This window comes from Diabrotica virgifera, chromosome 10 (assembly GCF_917563875.1).
Source record: "Diabrotica virgifera virgifera chromosome 10, PGI_DIABVI_V3a".
Classification (NCBI taxonomy): domain Eukaryota; kingdom Metazoa; phylum Arthropoda; class Insecta; order Coleoptera; family Chrysomelidae; genus Diabrotica; species Diabrotica virgifera.
In genome coordinates this window covers 60,771,863-60,799,114 of record NC_065452.1, presented here as the reverse complement: position 1 = coordinate 60,799,114, position 27,252 = coordinate 60,771,863, and the positions used below count along the sequence as shown (strand labels likewise).

General features: G+C 33.9%; 1 protein-coding gene across 1 annotated transcript in view; it reads right to left on the bottom strand.

Annotated features, from left to right (window-relative positions):
• The window catches only part of LOC114337267 (uncharacterized), a 721,645-nt gene that overhangs the window by 133,744 nt on the left and 560,649 nt on the right, over window positions 1-27,252 (bottom strand). Inside the window, exons 52-53 of the mRNA XM_050641250.1 lie at window positions 26,664-26,785; window positions 7,614-7,725 (exon numbers count right to left, since the gene is read on the bottom strand). Of these exons, the coding sequence (XP_050497207.1) occupies window positions 7,614-7,725; window positions 26,664-26,785 (234 nt within the window). The remainder of the gene's footprint in view (window positions 1-7,613; window positions 7,726-26,663; window positions 26,786-27,252) is intronic.

Sequence of the window (27,252 nt, the reverse complement as noted above, 5' to 3'; positions counted from 1 at the left end):
GTCAATAAGTCAAATCTCAAAAAGTATTTTGTTTATATGGAATTGAGCCACAATTATTGGTGTAATGAAAATTAAGTGAAATAAGAACACCAGTATAAAACAAAATAAAAAAGGAATATATAACACCATGTCAAGAAGTATCCTGACTTATGGGTGTGAAGATTAGACAATAAATATAAGAAAACCAAAAACAAAATACGAGCAACAGAGATTCAATGCCTAATGAGAAGCTGCAGAGTCACAAGAAGATGTAGAATAAAAACATAGATATTATGAAAAGAACGGGAATGGAATGGATATACCTAATAGAGTAAATAGAATAGAAAGGACATGTCAGAAGAGCGGACAAAAAAGAGCGTGGGATAAACATAATTTCATTTGTGTATACACATGTCAAAATCAGTGTATTAAGGGCAGATTTTGTTATTCAGGGGGTTTTTGGAGTCACTGAACACGAATACGCCATCAGAACCGACCGCCCGAAGCACCTGGTGCCTAGGATTCTGCTAAGGAGTCATCTGGAGTTTCGAGGGCTTTTGGTACTCAATAGATGCAAACAGATTACTTGGAGGTTTTTGGGATCGTTGAACACGAATACGTCATCAGAACCGACCTCCGCAGCACCTGGTGGCCAGAGTCACTGATGAGGCACGTCATTTTTTGGAGTTTCGAGAGTTTTCGACATTAAATTGAAGCAAATAGATTACTCGGGGGGTTTTTGGAATTGCTGAATACGAATACGCTATCACAGAGGTCACCAATAGTTTCCCTGAGGGTCCGTTTCGAAAACCTATGACACTCCGGGGTCCGGATTTATGCTGCCTGTGTCTGACTGTTCTGATTCGGTTTCTTTGTGGATTCTTGTTAAAAAATATCCCCTATAAACAAATCAGAAGGGTGCCTGGCGAAATTTTTGGACAGAAATTTTTTAATATATTTTTTAACAAATTCAAAACATTACCTTTTTGCCCGCGAAAATATGTTTTTAGCATTTTTGGGTCATTTTAAATAAAAAAGATCTGTCATTTTATTAAAACTTCAGAGTTTTCAGGCATCGCAAATGCATATTTTCGCATTTTTCAGATTTTAAATCGCTTATAACTCGAAAACTATCAACTTTTCAGAAATATGACAAGAGACCTTTATTATTTACAATTACCCAAGAAACCTAAAAATGCATTTTTCGAGGCAAAAAAGTAATTTTGAATTTGCTTAAAAAATTGTTTCACCCGGCACACTTCTGATTTGTTTAAACGGGACATTTTTGAACAGGAATCCGCAAAGGAATCGAGTCAGAAACATTTTCCATACGAAAGTGGCCTCACACATGGACTAATATGGAAAGGAAAACTAATAATATCTGATTGTTCCATGGTTACTGCATACTTTTCTGTAAGTTTTCCTGGTACAATAAATAAAATATAAATTCATTGTGTATTGTTTTGATGTTATTATCAGTATATTTTGAAAACAGCAGTATTGTAAATTGTTACGGAGAATATTTTAAAAATTAGGAATTTATATTTTGAATGCTAAGGAAGTTTTTAGACATCTTCAATTTTGTAGAAAGGAAACTGATGAATTTAAAATAAATAATCATAGTACAAAATGCTAATTACCATGTTTTTTTTTCTTATTAGTTTCAATGCAAGGTGTTTGTTGCAAACTTATTAAATCTGAAAATTATTTTAATTAAATGCAAATCTGAAAAGTACTCATACTTAACATACAGTAGAGAGGAAATAAATATAAAAAAATGCACATGACAATTTTATATTACAGCTTACTTAATTTCAAAATTAATGACAAGTAAGTATAACAATAAGGGGGAAAACTCTTTACAAAATTCAATTGTCAGAGAGAAAAATGACATTTTTTATGTACAACCTGTCTGAAGTAGTTTAGTGCAACTGAGTCTCGTTAGGGAGTTGAGATATTCATCTGTTAAGTGAGATCTCGAAGATGTTAATATAAGTGCACAGGAAGTACGGAAAACACTCGAAAAGCTGAAGAACAGAAAAGCTGCAGGTAAGGATGGAATACGAAACGAATTACTGAAATATTGTGGAGCAGCAATGACAGAACAATTAACAACATTAATTAACAAAATCATAAAACACAATAAAATACCAGAAGAATGGAGAACGAGCGAACTAATTCTACTATTCAAAAAAGGAGATAAAAAGTAGCCAGAAAACTACAGAGGTATCAACTTGTTAAATACTACCCTAAAACTTACAACTAAAATCTTACAAGACGTAATGAATCAGAGGATAAGTTTAGCACATGAACAACAGTGTTTTCGTACTGGAAAATCGTGTACAGATGCAATATTAGTCATAAAGCAAATTACTGAGAAATCGCTAGAGTATAATAGACCAGCATTTCTATGTCTGATTGACTTAAAGAAAGCATTTGACAGAGTAAGACTCAAAGATGTAATCCATCTTCTGTATAATAGAGAAATTCCTCTAGATATCATAAAAACTATTGATAACATCTACCAAAACAACAAAATGGAAGTCAGAATAGATGGACAACTTACAGAACCTATTGATATAGGCAGCGAAATAAGACAGAGATACTCATTGAGTCCTATGCTTTTTAATTTAATCATGGATGAAATCATCAAAAACGTCAACAAAGGAAGAGGATATAGAATGGGAAACACAGAAGTAAAAATACTCTGCTACGCAGACGATGCAATATTGATAGCCCAAGATGAAGATAGTCTGCAAAGATTAGTCCACAGATTTAACATAAGAGCAAAAGCATTCAATATGACAATTTCATCTCAGAAAACCAAAACAATAGTAATCAGTAAAGAACCAATCAGATGCAAAATAGAAATTGATGGTATCAGTATTGAACAAGTAATGGAAGTAAAATACCTTGGAATTACATTGTCAAGTTACGGAGACCTAGACAAAGAAGTGAGAAATCAAGTACAAAAAGCAAATAGATTGGCAGGATGCCTTAATAACACTATATGGCGAAACCGACATATTAACACTGAGATGAAGTCAATAATTTATAAAGCCAGTTTAAGACCAATAATGACCTATGCATCATAAACAAGACCCGATACAGCCACAACACAAAGACTACTGGAAACAGCAGAGATGAGAGTACTGAGAAGAATTCCAGGAAATACACTGAGAGATGGAAAGAGGAGCGAAGATATTAGAAGACAATGTAACGTACAGTGTATAAACGAATGGACACTAAATATAAAAAAATAATGGAACAACCACATAACCAGAATGGGGGAGACACGTGTGGTCAAAATAGTACGAGATAAATCACCAATCGGCAGAAGAAGTATCGGCCGACCGCGCAAAAGATGGAGTGACAACCTTCCATAGAGGTATCAATCCGCCAATGAACAAGCAGAATTGCTTATAAAGAGGAAGAAGAAGAATAAGAAAAAGTGAGATCTCTACCGATTTTTAATAAAGTTCATTCTTGATAAAGCAGCTTTGCACACATAAGTTGAGCCAAACATAGTACACAATTTCATGGCCAAACATTTTCAAAATTGCCAAAGACTAGGTATATTCTGAATTTATTGATGGTCCGCACAAAACTAGCTCACGGTCCGGATGCGGACCGCGGTCCCGTAATTGGTGACCCCTGCGCTATCAGAACCGTCCTCTGAAAACCGAAAATGCTCGAAATTCCGTCGGTAGACCACCTACAAGATGGACCAACGATTTAAGAAGCTCAAATAAAAAGTGGATGAGAGCGGCTCAAGATAGACCGGATTGGAAACAGGTGGAAGAGGCCTATGTTCAGCAGTGGACTTTTGGGGCTAGATGATGAATAAAACTAAATAAACTAAACCGATCATTCAAAACTTGTAACTGCCTTGCTATCATTCCCGTGTTATTTTTTTTATATTCGTAATAATACAAAAAGAATAAAAATGTCGCCACTATCAAAAGAGAAATCAAAAGTGGTTTTTCAGGGTCATTGCGCCCGACTGCGCTGAAATCAATATTGCGCCCAACTGAGCGTTAATTATTATCCTCTTTTGTTTTTGTTTCGGGAAAGCTTTTATTTCACATACGGCTGGCTCCCTTATTATATATTCTGACCATCCACAGATTTGCGTTTCAGACTTATTAATATAAATTATAAATATAAAAATAAATTTCTATTTACTATCAAAACTGTATACACGGTGAGTCACCACTAACAGGACGGAAGATTAGAGCGAAATGGTAAAAGATTAAAAAAATGTTTACGTTAACAATTTGTAAGTTGATAAAAGCTACATTTTAAAATTATTTTGAAATATACAGGGTGTGCCAATAAATTGTGCCATATTGCACTTTCTAATTGTCGTCAAAAAATAAAGTAGGGTCCTATAGTTTCATTTCTTCAGGGTTCTCTATACCTAAGTACAGAGTGTTCTGAGTTATGTCGACTTTTCTTAAAATGAAAAGTTTTAAAATATTCACAACTTACTTAAGCAATACCAAATTAAAAAAAAAACTATGACATCTATGTGTAGAACATTCTTATACTAGTCAAAAGAGGAAACTTTTTTTAATACTACTATTGATTAAAAAATGATGTTCCATTTAAAATAAGCCTCATATTACACATTGAATAATCCTATAATGAAATTATAAATTTTGAACATCCTGTAAAAATATGTTTAATAATTAAATATGGAATAGATTCAACGAATATCCTAGATGTAAGAGTAAAGGAGACCGCACACATCTTATGGAAAATATAATCTCACTCAAATGAAATAAAATTTACATGAATAGATGCGTCCTGAAATTTCAATAATTTGATACCATTGCGCCAACTCTGTATTTTGATTAACAAGAGCGAAAATTGATAAAAATAAATCTAAAATCAAATAGGAATGCACGTGGGTCAAAGAGAGAAAAAAGGTCTTGTGATTCGCTTACTCCATAAATCTTTCTCGAGGGATTAGGGCAGAGGCTTACTGTTATCATTTCCTATTATTATTGATAATAAAGTAGGTATAATTTGGTTAGTTGTACCGCCTCTAATCGGCTTAAGCTAGTGGTGAATAGACTGATTTCAATAGCCGCTAGACTAATATTATTTATGAATGCCAGTTTTATGGACTTCAAAATGCGATTTTGATAAACTTTAATTACAATTAACGCCCTAATTAAGCAAAATTCAGAGTTGGCGCAATGGTATCAAATTATTGAAATTTCAGGACGCATCTATTCATGTAAATTTTATTTCATTTGAGTGACATTATATTTTCCATAAGATGTGTGCGGTGTCCTTGTTATAATTGCTTAAAGAAGTTGAGACTGAGCATAGGTGTACCAAGGGGGGCTTGGGGGTTATAAGCCCCCCCATTTGGATGTACTTTGAGCTCTATACGCTTAACACCATTACTATTACATAACCCCCAGAGACCATCAAGTAGTTGAAACCCCCCTCCCTTAGGATCATTCTGGTTACACCTCTGAGACTTAGTCTTGTTTTAAAACTTTACATTTTAATAAAAGTCGGCTTAACTCAGAACACTTTGTATTTATGAAACTATACCTTACTTTTGGCGAACAATTAGAAAATATAATAAATACAGAGTATCCCATAAGAAAATATAATTTAATATTTCTTCTTAAACTCTCCTCTCCTCAATGGAGGTTGGCTACTACAATTGCAAACTCTTCTCTGTCTTCAGCTATTCTTATTAGCTGTTGAAGATTTAGCCCTGTCCATCGTCCTTTGTTTCATAGCCACTGTAGTATTTTTCTTCCTAGTCCGCTTCTTCCCTCGATCTTTCCTTTCACGATTAGTTGATTATATTGCTATCTACTTATTATTTCTCAATATGTGGTCTAGGTATATTATTCTTCTAACTTTCATAGTGTTGAAAAGTTCTCTTTCGTAACTTATTCTGTACAGCACTTCTTGGTTTGTGGTGTGGTATGTCCATGGAATTTTGAGGATTCTCGTGTAGATCCACGTTTCAAAAGCCTCCAATTTATTTACGGTTGATTTTTGAGGGTTCGCGTCTCAATTGCATAGAGAAGAGTCGACTAGACATAACAATTTGACAGACGTAGTCGAATTTTTTCACGATGTGAATATTTTCTGGCGGTTTCTAGATCAGGATATAGGCTGCTATCGACCAATCATCCCAGGTACTTAATATTGATCTGTTCTAAAATGTGCCTATTTACTGTGCAAGGTTGAGGTACATTGTGGTTTTTTGGATTGACACTTTGATAACCACTTTGGTGTCTTTGATACGCCGTACTTTATTGGAACACCCTGTATATTTCAAAATAATTTTAAAATGTAGCTTTTACCAATTTACAAATAACTAATCTAAAATAATTTTTAAATCTTTTACGCTTTCGCTGTAATCTGTCCTGTTCTGGGTAGTGATTCTCCCTCTTCTTCTTCTTCATGTGCCGTGCTCGATCATCGAGCGTTGACTATCCAATTGGCTATAGTAATTTTATTGACGGCAGCTCGGAAAAGGGATGTAAAGGATCTGTTAAACCATTTTCTCAGGTTTTTAAGCTATGACGTTCTTCTTCGACCTGGCCCACTTCTTCCGTCTATCTTGCCTTGTATTAATAAATGGAGTTTATTATATCTCTTTGGGTGTCTCATAACCTGGCCAAAGTATTCAAGTTTGCGATTTTTATCTGTTCTGACGACTTCTGTGACTTTTCCCATCCGATGCAAAATAACTTTGTTACAACGTATTCGTAGGATTGATTCTCCGATACACCCAGATTTCAAAGGCTTCCAGTTTCTTGACATATGTATCCGTTAAAGTCCAACCTTCGACACTTTACAAAAGAGTAGAGAACACATAACATCTCACTCGTCTAATTTTCAGATTCAAAGTATCTCAAATTATTAATATTGACGCCATTCAAATACCACATTCAACATGATCCACTGTTTTATTGAAAACAAACTAAAAATAGTTGTTAAATATTAGTAGGGACAAATGCAACCCTCCCTACTCCTCTTCGTATTTAAAGTTCTCCAGAACTCTCCCGGCCAATCCTGATGTTTGCACGTTGATGCAATTAAACATTTTTAATAATGTGTAGGTCTTTATCATCAACATCCATCTGCCAAAGAATGGCGATCATTTCAGTATATTTGTACTCGATCAAAGGCCTACTTAAAGTTATTGAAACACATATAATCCGGATGCCTGGCATCTTTGTACCATAACCTGAATACTAAATACTGCTTCTCTGGTTCCAAGGTTATTGCAAAATCCAAACTGTATATCACCCAGTTGTTCTTTTCTCTTTTTTTCTCTTGTTCTCGTTTTTGATTCTCCCTGTATTGAGCAATGCTTTAATATTTGTAGAATAAAGTTTTAGATCTACTGAGCAAGTACATTAAAGAGCAATTAGTAAAATCATTATTAATATTTCAGGCCGTAAATTATTCTTTCGTTTAAAATTTTAAATCCTTGTCATGAATAATTATAAATGATAATGTTGCATCCCAGCACTAAATTTTCATTTAGCTTTTGCGTAAACCAGCTTACATTTTTATCGTACAGCCACTCTCGGTATAAAAGTCTGGGAATAATTAGCCAACAATAAAACGAACAAAAAAATACTCACCAAATGGAATTTTGATTTCTCTTTCCTTTTGCATCGCAAAATGACTGTTCATTAGGATGTGCAGGGAGATGGAACTTTCTGATAGGAACTGATGAAGTGTTGAGTAGTCATGCTGAAAGCAAATGAACAATAATGTAATAATTTTTTAAGAGTGTTATGTACAGTTGAGTCCGCGAGTCTTTACACGTGCGTCATTAATAGCTGCCGAGATAAAACACATACTTTTTATCTAGCATCATTCTCTTCCACGCATGAAACTTATGACAAACCAGCTGCCGTTTGTTATTAAGTAAAAACACATGTTATTTTTATGAACTATCTAGACTCAGTGCATTGAAAAGAGATAGATACAAAAAAAGACGATTCGGTATGTTTTCATATTTTAAGCACAATTTGTTTGACGTTTCTGCTTTGTTTACTTTTGTGGCTGTCAGTCAGTTGAATTTTTTGCGGTTTTTGTCGAATTTTTGCGTTTTGAAGTTTCTTTATATTACACAAACAGTTGTTTTCACAACTAATTTTATATTGGGCTTTGAAATTTTAAGGTAAATAATTATATTTTGGCAATTAATATTTAAAACATACAAAGCTAACGTCATTCACACAGTAAAGAAATGATTGTGTTTAGATTTCCGTCAAAGTGAATAAAATAACAAAAATAAAATATGTTATTAAATTTTTTTATAAATTGTTTATTTATTTATTAATCAATAATAATAAAAGAATTTATTAAGCTACTTCAAATGCTGCTGTAATTCTGCACAAAAATTTTGAAGCAAAACTTACATTTGACATTCTATATATTTGATAACGTCAAATTTTATAATAAAACCCGTAATCGAAACAGTAGCCACTTTCTGTCAGTTGTTGTTGCGTGAAATAGATTTCCGACTTATTTCGTATGCTTTAAATGATGACGCACGGGTAAAGACTCGCGGACTCAACTGTACACAATAATCCTCTAGTGGAAATCAGTGTTGTCTACGATCATTTATTAAATTTACTAACGAGAATAAATTATAACTTTAACATTCCAGTTGGATACTTAGACCATATACACATGCGAAATTATTAAAATAATTTCACAGAGTTTAAGGACTGTATTATAGGGGTGGTTCAAATGAATTAGGACAGGTAATTACAATATACACTACTACTACTACTATATGTCGGTTTATAACTTTCTTCGCCGTTTTCCAACTTTCAATCGCCACTTCGTCCGGTTTTTCCATAGGTCCTCTTCTATATTTCTTTCTCTCAGCTCTTTGTCTATTTCTTCGCTCTAACTTTTTTTCGGTCTACCTCGTTTTCTCTTTCCTTCTGGTTGCCATTTTAATTTCCTTTGGTATTCGTTGTTCATCTCCATTCTTTGCATATACAGGGTGTTTGGTAAAGAATGAGCCATAGCTTAACCTTAGATTCCTGAGGTTAAAATAGGTCGATTTAAGCTAACTTACCTTAGTACAAAAGTTGATAATAACCGAAATACAGGGTATCAAAATCAAACTTTTATTTTATTTATTTTTGAATATATCCTGACAGGCATGGGACAACAACACGAAATTTGGTAAGTGGTGCTGGTACTGTACACCCTAATAAATTATGATCAACAAACGTTTCTGGCTACTATCAGAGGCGTGCGACGGGGGAACGTAAATGGTTCACCCTTCCCAAATTCTACGTCACTTGACAATTTCTATTTTAGTGCAATTTTTTGATTCTCCAATACTTTCTATGTAAATAACATACTCTTCATTCGTAACGATAAAGCCATTAGTTTTCGAGATATTTGAAGCTAAAAACGAAGGAGCATAATACATTAATCAAAATAAGCGTGCTTTTTCATTTTTAACTTTAAATATCTCGAAAACTAATGACTTTATCCTTACGAATGAAGAGTATATTATTTGCATAAAACATATATTGTAGAATCTAAAAATTATGCTAAAATAGCAGTTTCGTCAGTGGCGTAGAATTTGGGAAGGGTCAACCATTCACTTTCCCCTGTCGTACGCCTCTGGTATTAACCAGAAACGATTATTTAACATAATTTAGTAGGATGTACAGTACCTACACTTTCTGCCAAGTATCATAAGGATATGTCAAATAGTTTTATAGTACCGGGCACACATATTTCTTATAGTTTTAAATAAAGAATAAATTATTTTAAAAAAATAATACTTTAAAATGATTTGAGATATCCGTATCATACTTGGCAGAAAGTATAGGCACTGTACACCCTACTAAATTATGTTAAATACTCGTTTCTGGCTACTACCAGAGACGTACGACAGGGGAAAGAGAATGGTTGACCCTTCCCAAATTCTACGCCACTGATGAAACTGCTATTGTAGCATAATTTTTAGATTGTACAATACTTTCTATGCAAATAATATAGTCTTCATTCGTAACGATAAAGTCATTAATTTTCGAGATATTTGGAGTTAAAAATAAAAAGTCCCACTTATTTTGATTAATGTATTATGCTCCTTCGTTTTTAACTTCAAATATCTCGAAATGTAACGGCTTTATCGTTACGAATAAAGAGTATGTTATTTACATAGAAAATATTGGAGAATCAAAAAATTGCACTAAAATAGAAATTCTTCCAGTGGCATAGAATTTGGGAAGGGTCAACCATTCACGTTCCCCCGTCGTACGCCTCTGGTAGTAGCCAGAAACGATTGTTTAACATAATTTAGTAGCGTGTACAGTACCAGCACCTCTTACCAAATTTCGTGTTGTTGTCCCATGCCTGTCAGGAAATATGCAAAAATAAATAAAATAAAAGTTTAACTTCGACACCCTGTATTTCGGTTATTTTCAACTTTGGTACTAAGGTAAGTTAGCTTAAATCGACCTATTTTAACGTCAGGAATCGAAGGTTAAGCTATGGCCCATTCTTTACGAAACACCCTGTATGTCTGTAACCAGATAAGTTATTTTGGCGATAAGTCATCGGTGATTGTTCGTTTGATTTTTCTAATGCGTTCGTTGGTAATCCTTTCTCTTCTAGATCTTCCTGCTGCTCTTCTCCAAAAATCCACTTCCGTTGCCAGTGTTCTTTCTTTCAGTGGCCATTGTGGCCATACCTCATAGCTGTATAGAGTGATACTTTTCACTATAGTCTCATATATCCTTTTTTGTTTTCTTTGCTGATGGATTGGTCCCATCAAATGCCAAATGCTGTTTAACGTTGTGATGGTTTTCCTACCTGATGTATTTCTTTCTCGTATGGATTTCCCTAATGTTCCATCTTTATCGTGGTCGTGTCGTCTAATATGAGATATTTCTGTTCTCCAATGCATAGGTTTCTTATTATTCACTTCTAGACCCCATATATCATAACATACTATATGTATTCTTCTCTTAATCTAAATGAATATAACGTAGAGCAAACTTCAGAGTTTTGTGCAATTTATATACCTTCAATGAGAACCAATGTTTTAACTGTATACAGATCAGGTAATGGTGACTGTGACTTGTTCTTGGTGAATTTTGAGAATGTTATAGCATTCTTACTTAACAAAGCAGACAAACTGATTATACTTGGGGATTTTAATATAAATTTTAAAATTAAATCTGACTCTTCTTATGATATTCAAAATCTGTTAATGTCTTTTGGTCTAGAAATAACGATAAACGATTATACTAGAATCACATCTCAATCCAGTAGTTGCATCGATAACATTATGACTAACTTTTCTGAAAATATCTACAGGGTGGGCGTATTTGAACCTTGTTTCTCTGACCATCGAGCACAATTTATATCTATTGATTCTGATCTTAAAGTTGTTGACACTAATCAATCACTTCAACGGTCTATTACTTCTTCTGGTTTGCAGAAGCTTAAATATGCACTAGCTAGTACAAAGATGGACTTTTTCTATGACACCAATAACGATCCCGATGTCTTGATGTTCTTTTTAACTGAAACTTATATCAACTTAATATTAAAGTTTTTTCCATTAAAAAAAGTACGACAAACTGCTAAAATAACACCCGTGCAATGGTTTAATGACGAATTAAGGTCTTACAGATCTAATCTTTCTCTCATTAAACACATGGCAGATGTCACTAAGGATCCCGATATTTTCAAACTATATAAACAACAAAAATATGAATATAATCGGCAGTTACAAAATGCTAAAAAGTCGGCTTACTCTGGTTTTATTACTAACTCCAATAATAAACCTAGAGACTGCTGGAAAATATTAAACTTCGAAAGAGGCAATACAAGATCCAGTTCGGTACAACCAGATCTATCTCCAGACGAAATAAATCAATTTTTTATTACAATCGCAGAGAATATAATTACATCCCTTCCCACTATTAATAACGATATCCTCTTCAGTTACAGAAACTATCCTTCCTCGAGTAAGTCCTTTTGTTTCCGACCCGTTGTGGAAGATGAGATCTCTCAAATAATTAAATCTCTTAATAATTCCAATTGTAAGGACGTTCACGAAATTAATAGCAAAATTTTAAAAGAAACTTACCAAATAGTTTTAACACCTTTCACTCATCTTATTAACTTAATTTTATCAACTGGAGTATTTCCAGAAGCACTAAAGTACTCAAAGGTACTACCTATCTATAAAAAAGGTGATTCCTCGAAAGCTGACAATTACAGACCCATAAGCATTGTTTCTACATTCGGGAAAGTGATTGAAAAGGTGATCAAACAACAATTATATTCTTATTTTGAGTCTAAAAGTTATTTTAGCAACTCGCAATATGGATTCAGAAGTGCTCGTTCTACTACAAACGCGGTATATAATATTGTGAGCGAGGTGATTGAGGGGCTTGAACGTGGCAATCGCATAGCAATTTCTCTCTGCGATTTGTCGAAGGCTTTTGACTGCGTTTCACATGACATTTTGCTCCACAAATTAAACTATTATGGAATCAGAGGTATCCCTCTTAAGCTTATCTCTTCGTACCTATGTGGTAGACACCAGGCTGTAGTGTCTAAAGGTTATCTCTCCGATTTTCGACCCGTAAAACATGGAGTACCACAAGGTTCGGTCTTGGGACCTCTTTTATTCATTATATATGTCAACGATTTGCCTCATTTCATATCTCCGTACAAATCAGTACAATTTGCGGATGATACGACATACATAATATCAGGTAATAAAAATGAGGATTTAAAAATGGCTTACGAGGAAGTCTCTGATAAATCTAGCACATGGTTTGCTGCGAACAAACTAAAACTCAATACTGAAAAAACGCAGGACATGATTATATCTGCAAGTGGTTTACATGGCGATCCAGATGACAAAGACACTGCTAAACTATTAGGAATAACCATAGACAATCGATTGAACTGGTCGGCTCATATTTCACAAGTAAAGGCGAAGCTGTCTAGTTCATTGTTTCTTATTCGTCAACTAGCAAGGGTTGTCAACTTTGAGACATTGAAGGTGACATATTTTTCTTTATTTCACTCACACCTAAGGTATGGATTAATCTTATGGGGCAATTCAACAAATGCTCTTCAAATTTTCAGGATGCAAAAGAAAGCTATCCGGATTTTAGCAGGGGTTAGTTATCTGGAACATTGCCGACCTCTCTTCATCAAATTAAAAATTATGCCGCTACCTACTCTGTTGATATATCAAGTTCTGACTGAAATTCACAGAAAAAGGTCCTATTTAACAAAGCAGTCTGATGTTCACGTTCACAATACGCGATACTCTCACTATTTACGAACAAATCGCTCTAGATTGCGTCTTTCAGATAAAAATTGTCTTAATTATAACTACTACAATATTTTACCAAAAGATATTAAACAGCTAAGCTGTAACAGTTTCAAAAAAGTAATAAAAAGGTATCTGTTGAAACATTGCTTTTATTGCTCGGAAGAATATATGACTCATTGCAGAACATCTACTGAAATGCTTACCGTGACACAAAATATTTTTTGTTAATCTATATTCTTGTTTGTGATACATATTTATAAGTTGTGTTTTATATTTCTGTTTTATATACCTTGTAATTTTTATATTCCTTATTTTGACTTTGTAATTTTGACTTGCTACAAACAATTTTTTTTTTGTAAAGTAGTTAAATAAATATATCTATCTATCTATCTATCTATCTACTCTTCAATTAATTTTTGGGCCATATATTTTAAATCGTCATAATCTTGAGTGATTATTACTTGATCATCTGTAAAGTTTAGCGTATATACCGTGAGTGATATCCCCAATGTCCTACGTTTTTGTTTTCATGTTTTTAAAACACTTCCAAGGTATATTTTAAATAAAGTGGGGGACAGGCAACATCCTATCCAGCTATCTGTCTATCTTTCCTCACATCGTTCTCTCTTCTTCTACGTTTTCATTTCTTCGTAAGCACCCGAAATAAATCACGTAAAATCCTCACGGGACTTATTCGTGAAGCTTTGATGGCTGTTTATGATATGACAGTCCGCAGAAGGCTTGCTGGGCAAGGTTTCAAAGCATGTCGTCCTGCCAAAAAACGAATGTTCACTATTTTAATGATGAAGAAGAGACCGCAATGGGTAAAAGAACACCAATTGTCAAATTTTGGTGTTCTTCGGCTCTTTGCAGTCTCAGTTTCATCATTGCAACAGTGAACATTAGTTTTTTGAGAGGACGACGTTGATTTGAAACATTGCTTAGCAAGCCTTGTGCGGACTGTCATGTCAGAAACTGGCATACGAGATACGAAGAAGTGCTTACGAAGATATCCCTCATTTTTCTCTCGTCTCTGGGTGTAGTGACAAGATTTCGACCACATTTTTGGGCACGTTGATGAGTCAGGGGTTTGTTGGTATCCATTTTTTTCTTGATATTGCTCTGTTGCTTGCGCTACTTGACACTGCTGACGCTGAGCCATCTGACGTTGAAAAAGCATTATATTCAATACAAATGTATTTATTCTCCACTATTTTAGTTACAGGGCCGTCTTTAGCCTTACCCATTATGATTTTATTCTCAAAAATCGATATTTTTTGAAAAATGTCTTTAAACTTAAAACTGAGGGTTTTTTTCGCTCACAATCACCATTAATACATTATTAAGATACAATATATAAATAAAACGATAATATTCTTTCAAAAACAAAATAAACACATACAAAATAAATTCTAACCTCCAAGTGCAAATTCTCCACAATGTGTAGGTTGACATAATTTGACACGAATGACAGATCAAAAAAGTAAAGCAATTAGCATATTGTAATTGTGTAGTGTCGCAGTACATGATTTTACTATAATATTTTTGCACAAATGTGAAAAACTTAAAATTTTGTGACTGATCATAATAATTTGATCACCCACTGTAAGGTCTTTATTTTCTTGTTCCGTTAATAATTCTTTAAAATAGTTGGTAAATCTTCTTTAAACTCTTCATCATTTTCTGATACTTTTCCATTATCCTTTTTGTCTAATCCAAAATGATCGCAAATTCCTGAAATGTACTGTATTTATCCTCTTGTTTTATACAAGGGAGAAAATAAAGTAACTGTATAAATAAAAATCCAAGTAAGCGATTTTAGCCAAAACACTCACCTTCACCTTCTCATATAAGAAACCATCTAAGAGTAAAGTTTTCTTCGAGATTCTCAAGGCACATTAATAGTGTAATATATCAAGCTATCGGGGTTGTATAGCTGGGCTAGAAAGCTGCAAAAGGCATGAAAAGTTTGTAAAGAACCCCTCCGAAGGGTAGCGCGTGTATGGTGAATGATTAAAGTGGAGAATTGATTATACAGATTGTTATAAGTAGAGGGTAGTGCCCCATTTATTTAACCTTTAATTTGTCTTTTGGCAATTGCCTCATACAGAAGAAGGAGGGTTACGTCGACTTAAACTTTTAATTGTTATCTTTTAAAAAATATGAGATGACACAAGTCGTTACCAAATAGGGGAATAGGGGAAGGGGATGTTTCCGATTTAACGTTAACTGTTTCATTCATAGAACCGCTTCGTTAGGGGTCTCACAATAAATCTGATAAAGTTGAAAGATATAATTGGAGGTAGAGGGTTGTTTTGTTGAGAAGGGTGGCTATACATTTTCCATATCAGAGTGTAGATAATAAAGACATTAGATAGTCATTTCACTAGGAGTATTTGGTGACGATTTGTTGTTAATTGGAAATAATAATTTCTTGTGTTTTCGTTTATATTCAACATTTTTTTTTTGATTTAAATTTGTTATAAAAGTTATTCTTAGTAACAATTCAATTCGAAATTTTATTTCCAAAGAAATAAAACCTGTAACGGACTAAGTTTCTCGTTACGCCTATTCGTGGTTTCTATTATTGGCAAACCAAACGAATGATTAATCAAAGAAGACACGGGGAAGTTTAAAAGTTGCACATCACTACATGTTTATTCATCATGGCCAAATTTCAACGAAAACTTGTTCCCGATACTCAGGAGTAAAACTAGTATAAAATAATTCGCTGTAAAACGAAATTGAGAGGCATTTTTTGTTTCAGTTTATTCAGAGAGGATCATAAACGCCCTTACATTGCGGCGGCATCGAAACGGCCGGCGATGAACCGGCGGCATCGAAACGTCCCATTCCGGTATATATGGTCATCTCTGAAGGAACTGAAATATAAAAGGCCTCTATTTTGTTTCACAGCGAATTATTTTATATTATTATTAGTGTTTAAATTATGTATAGAATTTGAACTTACTTGGCAAAAATTCAGGTTCAACTCAATGAAACACTTGTTTTTTTAATCGTCAACCTGACATATTTGTCTGTAAAATCATTTTTCTAAAATTGACAATCTAAAGTAACTATTTTAATGTGTATGAAAATTAATACTACAGTCGAACCCGCTTATTAGAATTTCTGTTATAGGAATATCCCAGTTTATGGAATATAAATTCGAGGTCCCGAAACGTTTCCATTTACTTCTTAATAAATTTATCCGTTTATTGGAATATGTTCTAAATAAATAATACCGCTTATTAGAATATTTTTCAGGTCGACGAATAAATTTTTTGTACAATTTACTAAAAAATTAAAATATGTTTGGTATTATGGTTTGTCGTCAAGGGCCTGTAACATCTGTATTGCTGGTTTATATATTATTAGGGTTTCATAATAAGTAGATAATAAATGTTTATTACTTTTTTACGAAAAACGCATGGGTCATAAACAAACTTTTATTTGTCTACAAAGTTCTATACCTACATATTGTCACCCACTTAGTTGCCTGTTGTAAAATTTTTAGAAGCAGTTTACATATTTAGAATTTACCCATAGAATACCTACTTGTTTGCAAGAAGTGAATCATGGCTTTGTTAAATTTGAAAAGAAAAGATCTTTAACCAGACGTGAGGTTGAATAATGTAACAATCCATGTCTTGCCGCCAATACAACGTCGATTCAACCAATGGATTAAGGATGACCACAAGGATTAACAACAAAAAAGATATAATTACCGATGATTTTTCAAGAAAAAATAGGTAATTTTGTTATATATGCATATGCATTTTAATAAGAAAATATTCTTACATATCTATTGATGTGATCTTGATTATTGATATGAGATAATATTCTTATTTGTCATTTAATTTAATCAATGCATTAATAATAATTTAATTAATTAACCAGATCACATATCAATATGTTTTCAATCTCAGGGCGAATTATAAAATTAATTACTTACTTACGTGGCTTCTAAGTATTTCTCAATGGTTCCTAATCGGGATAGGAAAGAAAAGAGTAAAATAATACACACATATGGGTTACAATTATAATCAAAATATTGTTTATTTTATTTAAATGGCAATCACTGCTTAATATTTGCTAGATCTTATTATTCTTAAACATAACATTTACAAATGGGAATCTTATTTCCTTTTGGTTTCCAATTGAAAGTTTTTATTAACATTTAACTATTAGGATTTATTAGCAACAATTCTATTTAAGTTTCATGAAGCTTTTCTGATATTATTTATTATGTTCTTCAATTTATAATGTGGTATTTAATACGAAAAACCCATACATTCATGTCCAAACAAATGAGACTGACCTTTTTCTGGTGAACTGAGAATGTCTTCACACAAGACCCGTTTCCTGCTATCCTTGGCTGCGATCAAAACCTCGTCCTGGCTTTCAGTAATGTTCTCCTTTGAAAACTAGCTCGTATATCTCTCGTTCCTGCTTCTGTCGTGATGCTGTATTCTACCTTTTTCGAAACTGCAATCAGCTACCGGGACACTCTTGGCTCAAGGAGGTTCTTTTACTCTCAACCTGGCCTACCTCTCGTTCCACGATAGATACTCCACACTCACGGAACTACACCGGCTTTTTCACTCTCCGTACACTACCGTCTACTACTGGACTTCCTTCTCGACAGCTCAAAACATTCTGATCTCTATTTTTCATTCATTCCCCTACTTTCTAAATATCCCTTCCAGATTCACAAATCAAACTTCCACCACCAACTCTCATTCGCAGTATTCCTCAAAACCAATTTTTAATCTTTCTAAATATGCTTAATGGATTTCAAACAAAAATAGTTAATTCCCATTCTAAAATTACTTTCTACTATTTACAAAATTTAATGACCTATTATCTACTTGAACTGAGTCTTATTTAGCATAGGCTAATGATCGAACCTTCCGCGAACAACGATAATGACCTATTATCTATTTCAACTGAGTCTTATTTAGCATAGGCTAATGATCGAACCTTCCGCGAACAACGATAATGGTACGCGCCATTCACTTTGTTTATTCTCGGCGCATTGTCCCGAGTTTCGTAAGCTTCTTCTAATCACTTCTTAAAATTACATATAACAATTTGTTGTATACAGGATGTTCTAAATTTATATGCCCGTGGTTGAGAAAATTGAAAATATTTTATATTAAATTGAATTCTGTTTATAATTATCAAAATTTAATTTTCATATCAAATAGAAATATAACACTATATATTGCATACATTTCATATTAATTACTGTATTTATTCACATACATATAATGTAATTAAATTTGATATTTAATACATAGATAAGTATTAGTTACACTTCTACTACTGTATTATGTATTGACATAAAAAGACGTAAAACCATATACATATACATTATACATATTAGCATAGTATATGAATACTATTATTACGTATATTCGGTACACTTATTTCGGCTAGACACCAATGATCGGTTATTCGAATATCGCGGTTGTAAGAACAATTTTGCCTGGCACGAAGGCTATTAGGGGTGGGCAATCATCATTGCTATTCTAACTTTTGACACTACAGCCCGAAAGAGTTCAGTTGAGCTGTATCCAAACCATTCTCTGAGATTTCTCAGCCAAGACATTTTTCTTCTACCTATGCTGCGCCTTCCTTGAAGCTTTCCCAACATTATTAATTTTAATAAGTTCATATCTGTCACCACGTGTTGCATGACGCAAGTATTGCAGTTTTCTTATTTTGATGGAATCCAGTACCTCCCTGCTGTTCTCTATTCTTCTTAGTACTTCTTCATTGGTTATTCTGTCTGCCCAGGAGATTCCCAGTATTCTTCGATATGTCCACATTTCAAATGCCTCCAATTTATTGAGACATTGTTTATTAAGAGTCCATGTTTCCACACCATGCAAAAGAACAGGAAATACATAACACTTTAGTACTCGTTTTCTAAGATTTAGGCTGAAGTCTCTACTACATAATATTTGTTTCATATTAGTGAATGTATACTTCTAGCCTTTTCTATTCTAATTCTGATTTCTTTGGTATAATCGTTGTTCATTAATGTTTGTCCCTAAATAGTTATAGATAGATTGCTATAGATATTCAATTAAACCCTTTTCGCTCTCACTGCTCCTTGGAATTAATAATGTATGATTTTTTTGCCATAAAAGGAAAGATACATTTAAAATCATATAAATAAGTTCGAATATTAAGTGTATTGTTTTAAGTGCACAAGTGTAAATAGATCAGCGTGGATGTAGCATATAGCGCTAAGACTGATAATCAAGAATCCAAAGCACAATAAAAGTTCGCTTGGGTAAATATGTAGCAGGAAACATGCAACGTTTATTAGGGAATGAAAGGGTGTACTACCCCCAAATTTGCACAGTATGTAAGCTTTTAGGTTAGAACAGACAATTATTATACATGTATAAATTTAAATGTGAAAAAGGAAATTAGGCTGTATGGTTTTGCTCTGTTTCTGGGCATAATCCCTTTTAAAAAGCTGATATTTCTAAATATTATAAGATTGTGATACACACATCGGAAATGTCGAAGGATATTTTTAAAAAGGGGCATAATTTCTTCGTTAATTGTTTTAAATAAATAATAATCGATTTGTAGTATTTAATGGTATTTAATATACTTGCTTGCTGTCACAAGTATATAAACTATTAACAAGAGTTATTACCAACAGACTAGGAAGTAAGTTGCATTTCTATCAAAAGAACAAGCAGGTTTTAGAGCAGGCTATGGCACCAATGATCATTTACAAGTCACTAAGAACTTAATAGAAAAGAATGATGAATATAACAAGCCATTGGGCCTGATATTTGTTGACTCAGAAAAAGCTTTTGACACCATAGGTCATCAAAAAATGTTAAAAGCCTTAACAGAGTGTCGTATAGATCATCGCTATATAAACATGATTAAATACATCTATCAAAATGCGACATCAAGCGTGAAACTGGCAGATAAAAAGACCAACGCATTTAAAATAAAACGGAGAGTGCGACAGGGAGACACAATTTCGCCAAAATTGTTTACAACATTATTAGAGCATATTTTTAAGAATGCAAATCTGAGTGTTTAATATCAACGGAGAAATACTTTGTCATTTGAGATTCGCTGACGATATTGTTCTTTTTGCTGACAGCATCCATGATGCAGTATCGCAACTGGAGAAACTATACCTAGCCTCCTTACAAGTTGGATTAAAAGTCAACCATACAAAAACACAAATCATGACAAATCTTGTGTTAAGCGAATAGATTTCAGTAAATGGCATGCCTCGTATGCGTAGGTATATACCTCGTATTTAGGGCATGAGATACGCAAAGAAAGAGATAATCAAACGTGCGAACTAAGCCGCTGCATAGGACTCACTTGGGTGGCATTCGGCAAGCTGAGCTATGTCCGTAAGTCAGAACTGCCTGTGTCTCAAAAAAAAGTCTTTGATCAGTGTGTGTTGCCAGTACTTACATATGGTGCAGAAACTTTAACAATATCCAAAAAAGTAAGAAATAAAATTTGTGTTACCCAAAGAGCCATGGAAGGCTCAATGTTCTCGTAGAAGATCTACCCAAGAGTTCTCGTAGGGATCGAATTACGAACAGAGAGATAAGACGTAGAACAGGAGTGACGATGCCATAGAAAAAAATTTTACTCTAAAGTGGAACTGGGTAGGGCACATAGCTAGAATTTCGGATAACACATGGTCTGATGACATAAAACAGATCGACAAAAATTAGATGCAAACAGCACTAAACAAAAATGCATGGAAAAGACTGAGGGAGAACTATATCCAGCAGTGGATAGATCCGGGTTGAATGATGATGATGAATATACAAAAAAATTTCTTGAAATGTCAAAAATATTGGGAAGTACAATTTAAAAAAATGGGTCATCACAAAATATGGTCGTAAGAGGAAAAAAACAAAATGAATACAAAGTATCGTGTCCACCCTGGTTTATTAAGGCTCTCTACATCTGTCGTTCATAAACAAAATGAGATTGTCAATACCCTGTTGAGGTACGGTTGCCCATTCTCCTATCATGCGTTCTCGGAAAGGAAACGACATGTATATGTTACCCATATTTGGAGTAATTCTTCGTTGAAGCATGTCCCATACGTGCCCGATGGGATTTAGGTCGAGGGATTATGCTGGCCAAGGCAACACATAAATACCTTCGTTGGTAAGCCAGTATGTCACTGAATGTACGACGTGTGAACGAGCAGCATCATGCACGAGGTGGAAGTTTTAACCAATCGCTCTAGCAAACAGACGAGCGATAAGTTGTAGAATGGTGTCGAGGCACTGCTGAGCTGTCAGAAAACGGTTTGGAAAAACGAAGTCCGTTCTGCTACCAACTATTATTCCACTCCATACCATTACTCTGCACCACCTCTGTATGTGTAAACGCCCTGAACATGTTTTAAGCGTTTTACATTTCCAGATCGTTTCCATATTCTTACTCGACGAGAATCTGGATGAAATCCAAATCTAGATTCGTCGGAGAATAAAACTGTAGCCCAATAATTTACACCCCATCCCAGTTTTGATGTTCTTGACACCACTCTAATCTTGTAGCCCGATTGCCTCTAGAGATAGGTGGACATCTCAATAGCCTTCGATTGTGGAGATTGGCTTCATGGAGACGATTTCCTACAGTATCACAGCTTATGGTCATCTGGTGTGCCCTCTATAGTCGCTAACCAATTCAGATGCTGTATTTGTTGGTTGTCTTCTAGCGGTTAACACTAAAAATCTGTCTTGACCTGCAGTTGTAGCATGGTCACATTCTTAATGACATTAGACTGCACTTCCAGTGTCACAAAAATGCCGCCACAATTGATTTGTAACACTTTTGGAGACTCCCATGCGCTCAACTACAGTTGAGTCCCTGAATCTTTACCCGTGGGTCATCATTTAAAGCATACGAAATAAGTCGATGATAAGTCGGAAATTGAAATCTACTAAACGCAACTGCAAGTCGCTTACTATCACTTGCTGTTGCGTTTAGTAAATTTCAATTTCCGACTTATCATCGACTCATTTCGTATGCTTTAAATGATGACGCACGGGTAAAGATTCAGGGACTCAACTGTATATTATTGTGCCACATACCACATTGAAGAAGGCCTATAGCCCTACACATCCAAAGTTAAATGACGTCGTTCCATGATAAAAAAACAATATTTTCAATGCACTTCGTAAATAAGAACTTTATAGCAGGAACAAAATCGAAACTATCCGAATATTTGTACTGCATTGTAAAACCTATAGTTTGTTCCTCTCGTTTAAAAAGCTTTGTCAAACATTCGTTATCACTTTTGCCGTTATGTTTTACTCACAAAAATCTACAGGATGAGCCATTGTATAAATTCAATTGAAATTAAATGATCACGTGAATAATTTATTCTTTATTTATTATATTATTATGTTATATTATTTCTATTATATTTATTATTTTTCTATTATACTTATTTTATTATATTATAACAATATCCCTAGACTTTTCCTATGTGTGTGTATTAAAATCGTATTATCATTTCGTAAAAATCTTCTAGTTTGATTTTATTGGGATCCCATTAAATTTCACTGAAAATTCCAAAGTTTGTCTCTAGGTTTAGATATTAGGAAAGTTCATTGATTTTAGCTTAAAACAAATAAAGTAAATTTAATTAGAGCGGAGGAAGTTCTAAGTTATGTGATAAATGCATGAAATGCTTCGAATCTTAATTTAGAGGTAAAGCGAACCCTTAAACCTAAATATAAATTTGTGTAGCAAGAATCGATCTAATAAGATAAGTCTCTCAATAGATAAATTAAAAGGTGCAAGAAAAATTACAAATTTGGTTCCTTTTTTATTAATTCGAATAGTTTCGAAATCTTTAAAAATTTTAAACAACAATCTTTAACAATATTAAATATTGTTGATAGTCTATATATTTTTTTTGTTTCTACTTCTCTACTCTCGGTTGTGGAGTAGAAAATACTCCGAAGATCTTCCATAATGACTTAAAACAAATCGAAACCACAGTCAAAACTTCTTGAAGGGACGGTAAGCTGGGGAGATGTTCGATATTTGGTACTATCACCAAATAATTAAACTCTATACTAAAATCACAATAAAGATGCATTTGAAATAAACAAACCAAGAAACGTGGAATGTTACGAAGAGCACTCCCGAATCATAATTTACAATGTATAAACTTTGTGATATTTATTGTGATTTTAGGATAGACTTTGCTTTTGACATTTTACAAAAGTTAGAATGATGGCTTTTGACCAATCGATCGGAAATAAATTTGTTGTTTTGCCAAATTTGTTTTGTTCTGGAGTAGTCATAGTAGTAGTTTAGAGGAAAAGGAAAGATGTTATTGGTATGCGGTCAGACAATGGGCTAGTGATTTTTAATCCCATTAGGGTATTATTTTTAATCCAATAGATAAAAAGGAACACAATCGCTTTAATTGTGCCACAGTATAAGAGGGACAGTAGAACCACTCTCCGAAAAATTGGAAGTAAAATCTGTAGTCGCGCATGGCGACTGCGCAATGTTGGCAGTCGCTTTTGCCCCACTCTCGCATTGCTATTCGCATAGAAACGTACGGCTTTTAACAGGGAAAACCCGCATCCACCACTGGTGAATTACCAATTGCGTACTGCCGGTATTACTTCCTGAGATCAAAGCGCCGACAGAAGAGTGATTTTACTGTGGAACCTCTATATACTGTGATTGTGCACTGCAGCGAGATGCTTTTATACATAATTCTAGGCAGATTAGAGCCCAAAACTATTGATACAAAAATGAGACTGGTAAGAAGTCTAGTTTTTTCAGTTTTCACTTATGCATCGGAATGCTGGACCCTTATGGAGAAATATACAAAGATTGTAGATGTATTTGTGTAAAATATCAGAGAGTTCAGGTTCGTTAATGCAGTGGGTACCAGAGAGGTACTTCTTGGAGTACAGGTACTGATTCAAAGATGCAGGGAAGTTAACTGCGATGTATACGCGTGCTTGATCGACTATGAAAACGCATTTGACAGAGTTTAATACCAAAAGATGATTAACATTTTAAAAGAAGCAGACTTGGATGATAAAGACCTAAAAATAATGTCAGAACTCTACTGTAATCAGATCGCATATATTAAAATTAATGGAGAAGACACAAATCACATAAAAATACTACGTGGAGTTAAACAGGGATGTATCCTATCGCCGTTGATATTTAATATGAACTAAGAGAGAATTTTTAACGTTGCTCTATACGGAGTAGACGAAGGCGTCCTTCTAAATGAAGAAAAAGTAAACAATATTAGATAGAAATGCCGACGACACCATGGTGATTGCAGATAGTTTAGAGGGACTTCAGAGGCTAAAGAATCAACGAGTACAGTCAACAGTACGGACTAAACATTAATACTCAGAAAACGAAACAAATGATTATCAGCAACAATGTACAGGAAATAAAGTGCCACATAAGAACGGCAAGTACGGTCTTTAACAAAATGAGCGCCATTTTCAAAAGTCACAAAATATCCCTAGATACAAAAATGAGACATTTGAGATGTTAGATTTTGTCTGTATTGTTGTACGACGCGAAGGCATGGACGCTTACAGACACCACTATTAAAAAACTTAAAGCAATTGAGATGAGGTTTTATAGAAGAATGCTGAGAATATCACGGACATCAAGCATCACGAACAAGGAAGTCCTAAGAAGAATGAAGAAGGAACCGGAGATTGTGTTTACCATCAAACGCATAAAATTGCAGTATCTGGGACACGTTATGAGAAATTAGCACCGTTACTCCCTGCTGCAGTCCATATTGCAAGGTAAAGTCAAAGGTAAGCGGGTACCCGGTAGAAGGAGAATATCATGGCTGCGGAATTTGAGAACATGGTTTAAGAAAACCTCAATGGAATTGTTTCGAGCCTCAGCGAGCAAGGTTATGATTGCCCATATGATTTCCAACATCCGAAGCGGATAAGAACCAGAAGAAGAAGATGTATTTGAGATGTACTTCTGGAGACGAACGCTGAGAATACCTTGGGTGGACCGAAGAACAAATGAATTTATAGGCACTGAAACAACCAAACATAAAGACGAAACTAAAAAAAAACAAATGTCAGGACAAATAATAGACTATTTTGGACAAGTACTTCAAGGTAGAAGGCAATGAAGTCGAGATAGATCGCCCACACGATAAACGGACTATATTGTTGCTACTATTGGCTCTGCGGTTGTCAGAATGCTAGAATGGCAAAAGATAGAGATAATAGGGGTAACATTGGAAAAATCAGCTAATATCTTCATGATATCACGATACATGAAGCCACTAAGAAGAAGAAGAAGGATTTTTCATGTCCCACTTTCTGGCAAATTTCCACTTTCAGCTTGTATCTTATAATAAAGAAAGCATGACTGTAGTTTTTGTTAGAAACAATATTATTAAATGTTTTAGCTAATTTATTAGCTATTTCAAGAGGTAACCGGTGAATTGCTCGAATGCAATTGCTCGAAATCAATTGCTCGAATTAATTTCTCGAAAATCAATTGCTCGAAATACATTGCTCGAATAAAAAAAGAAAATTAAATATCTAAAATATTTATTCACAATAACACAAAATATAGGCATAAGAAAGATTCTTGAAATAGGACAAATTATGTGATATTCCACGTATATAATCGTATATTAATTTATGCTGAAAAAGTATTTATTACAAATCTAAAATATCTTTGAACTTTTAAAATAATAAGAAAAATAACGGTTTTGATTTTCTTTCATTATGATAATTAGGGATTATAATAATTTACAGGTATTAGGGAAAGATGAAATCATTAAATGCCCATTAACATGCTTACCCATCACCAACGTTTCTTTATTGGGTATGTATTATTATTATTTTGCAGTATTGTGAATAAATATTTTAGATATATAATTCTCTTTTTTATTCGAGCAATTTGTATTTCGAGCAATTTTCATGTCGAGCAATTGATTTTCGAGCAATTGATTTCGAGCAATTGATTTCGAGCAATTGCATTCGAGCAATTGACCTAGAACCATTTCAAGAGGACAGTTAGAAACTTCATTATTAATTTTCAATTTTGAGTTTAAATCATGTTATTATTATAAAGTATTTTTGGTTTAAAACTAAAGTATACTTTATTATACACAAATGTTAGTTTAAGTGGAATACCCGTTTGTTCGCAAATCATGCAACCTATCCATGTACCCTTAAGGGTAAGATTAAAATGTACATACATATTTCAAGAATCTTAATTCTAAAACGCAAAGCTTTGTTCGCTAATGAAACTTTTAGGTGAATTCATTAAAGATACTTACTAGCATGTTGTTCTTGTTACATTCAGAACAAGGCACCAACACAAAATTTCTTGAAACTCCGGGCCGGAATATAAGATTATTTGCAAACATAATGCCGTTGAATATATCAGTATTCCCTTGCCCTAAAACATAAGAACTTTTTGTTTTAGCAGTTTCGCATCTGGATACTCCAACAAGTAACCCACGAAAACACTTATTTGCTTAAATGCATATTTTCCAATGAGTTAAATGGAAAATACTCGAAGGAAAATTAATAAAATTACAAATCTGTTAGGGTAAATTAAAAACTGATTTACAGTGATAGAAAAGACTTTTTTTTATTTGAAAACTTGCAAATTTACAATCTACTCTGTAAGTAAAATACTTTTATCATCATCAAAGGCGTTACAATTCTTCGTGAGTATTTGTCGCGTTTACTATTGCCTTCCATGTTTGTCGGTCCTGTGCCACTAATTCCCATTGTCTCACTCCCATTTTCTCTAGATCTTCTTTGACTGCATATTTCCACCTTTTTCTAGGCCGTCCTACAGACCTCCTTCCATCTGGCCTTTCCCAAAACACATTGTTTATAAGGCAATTGTCGTTACAG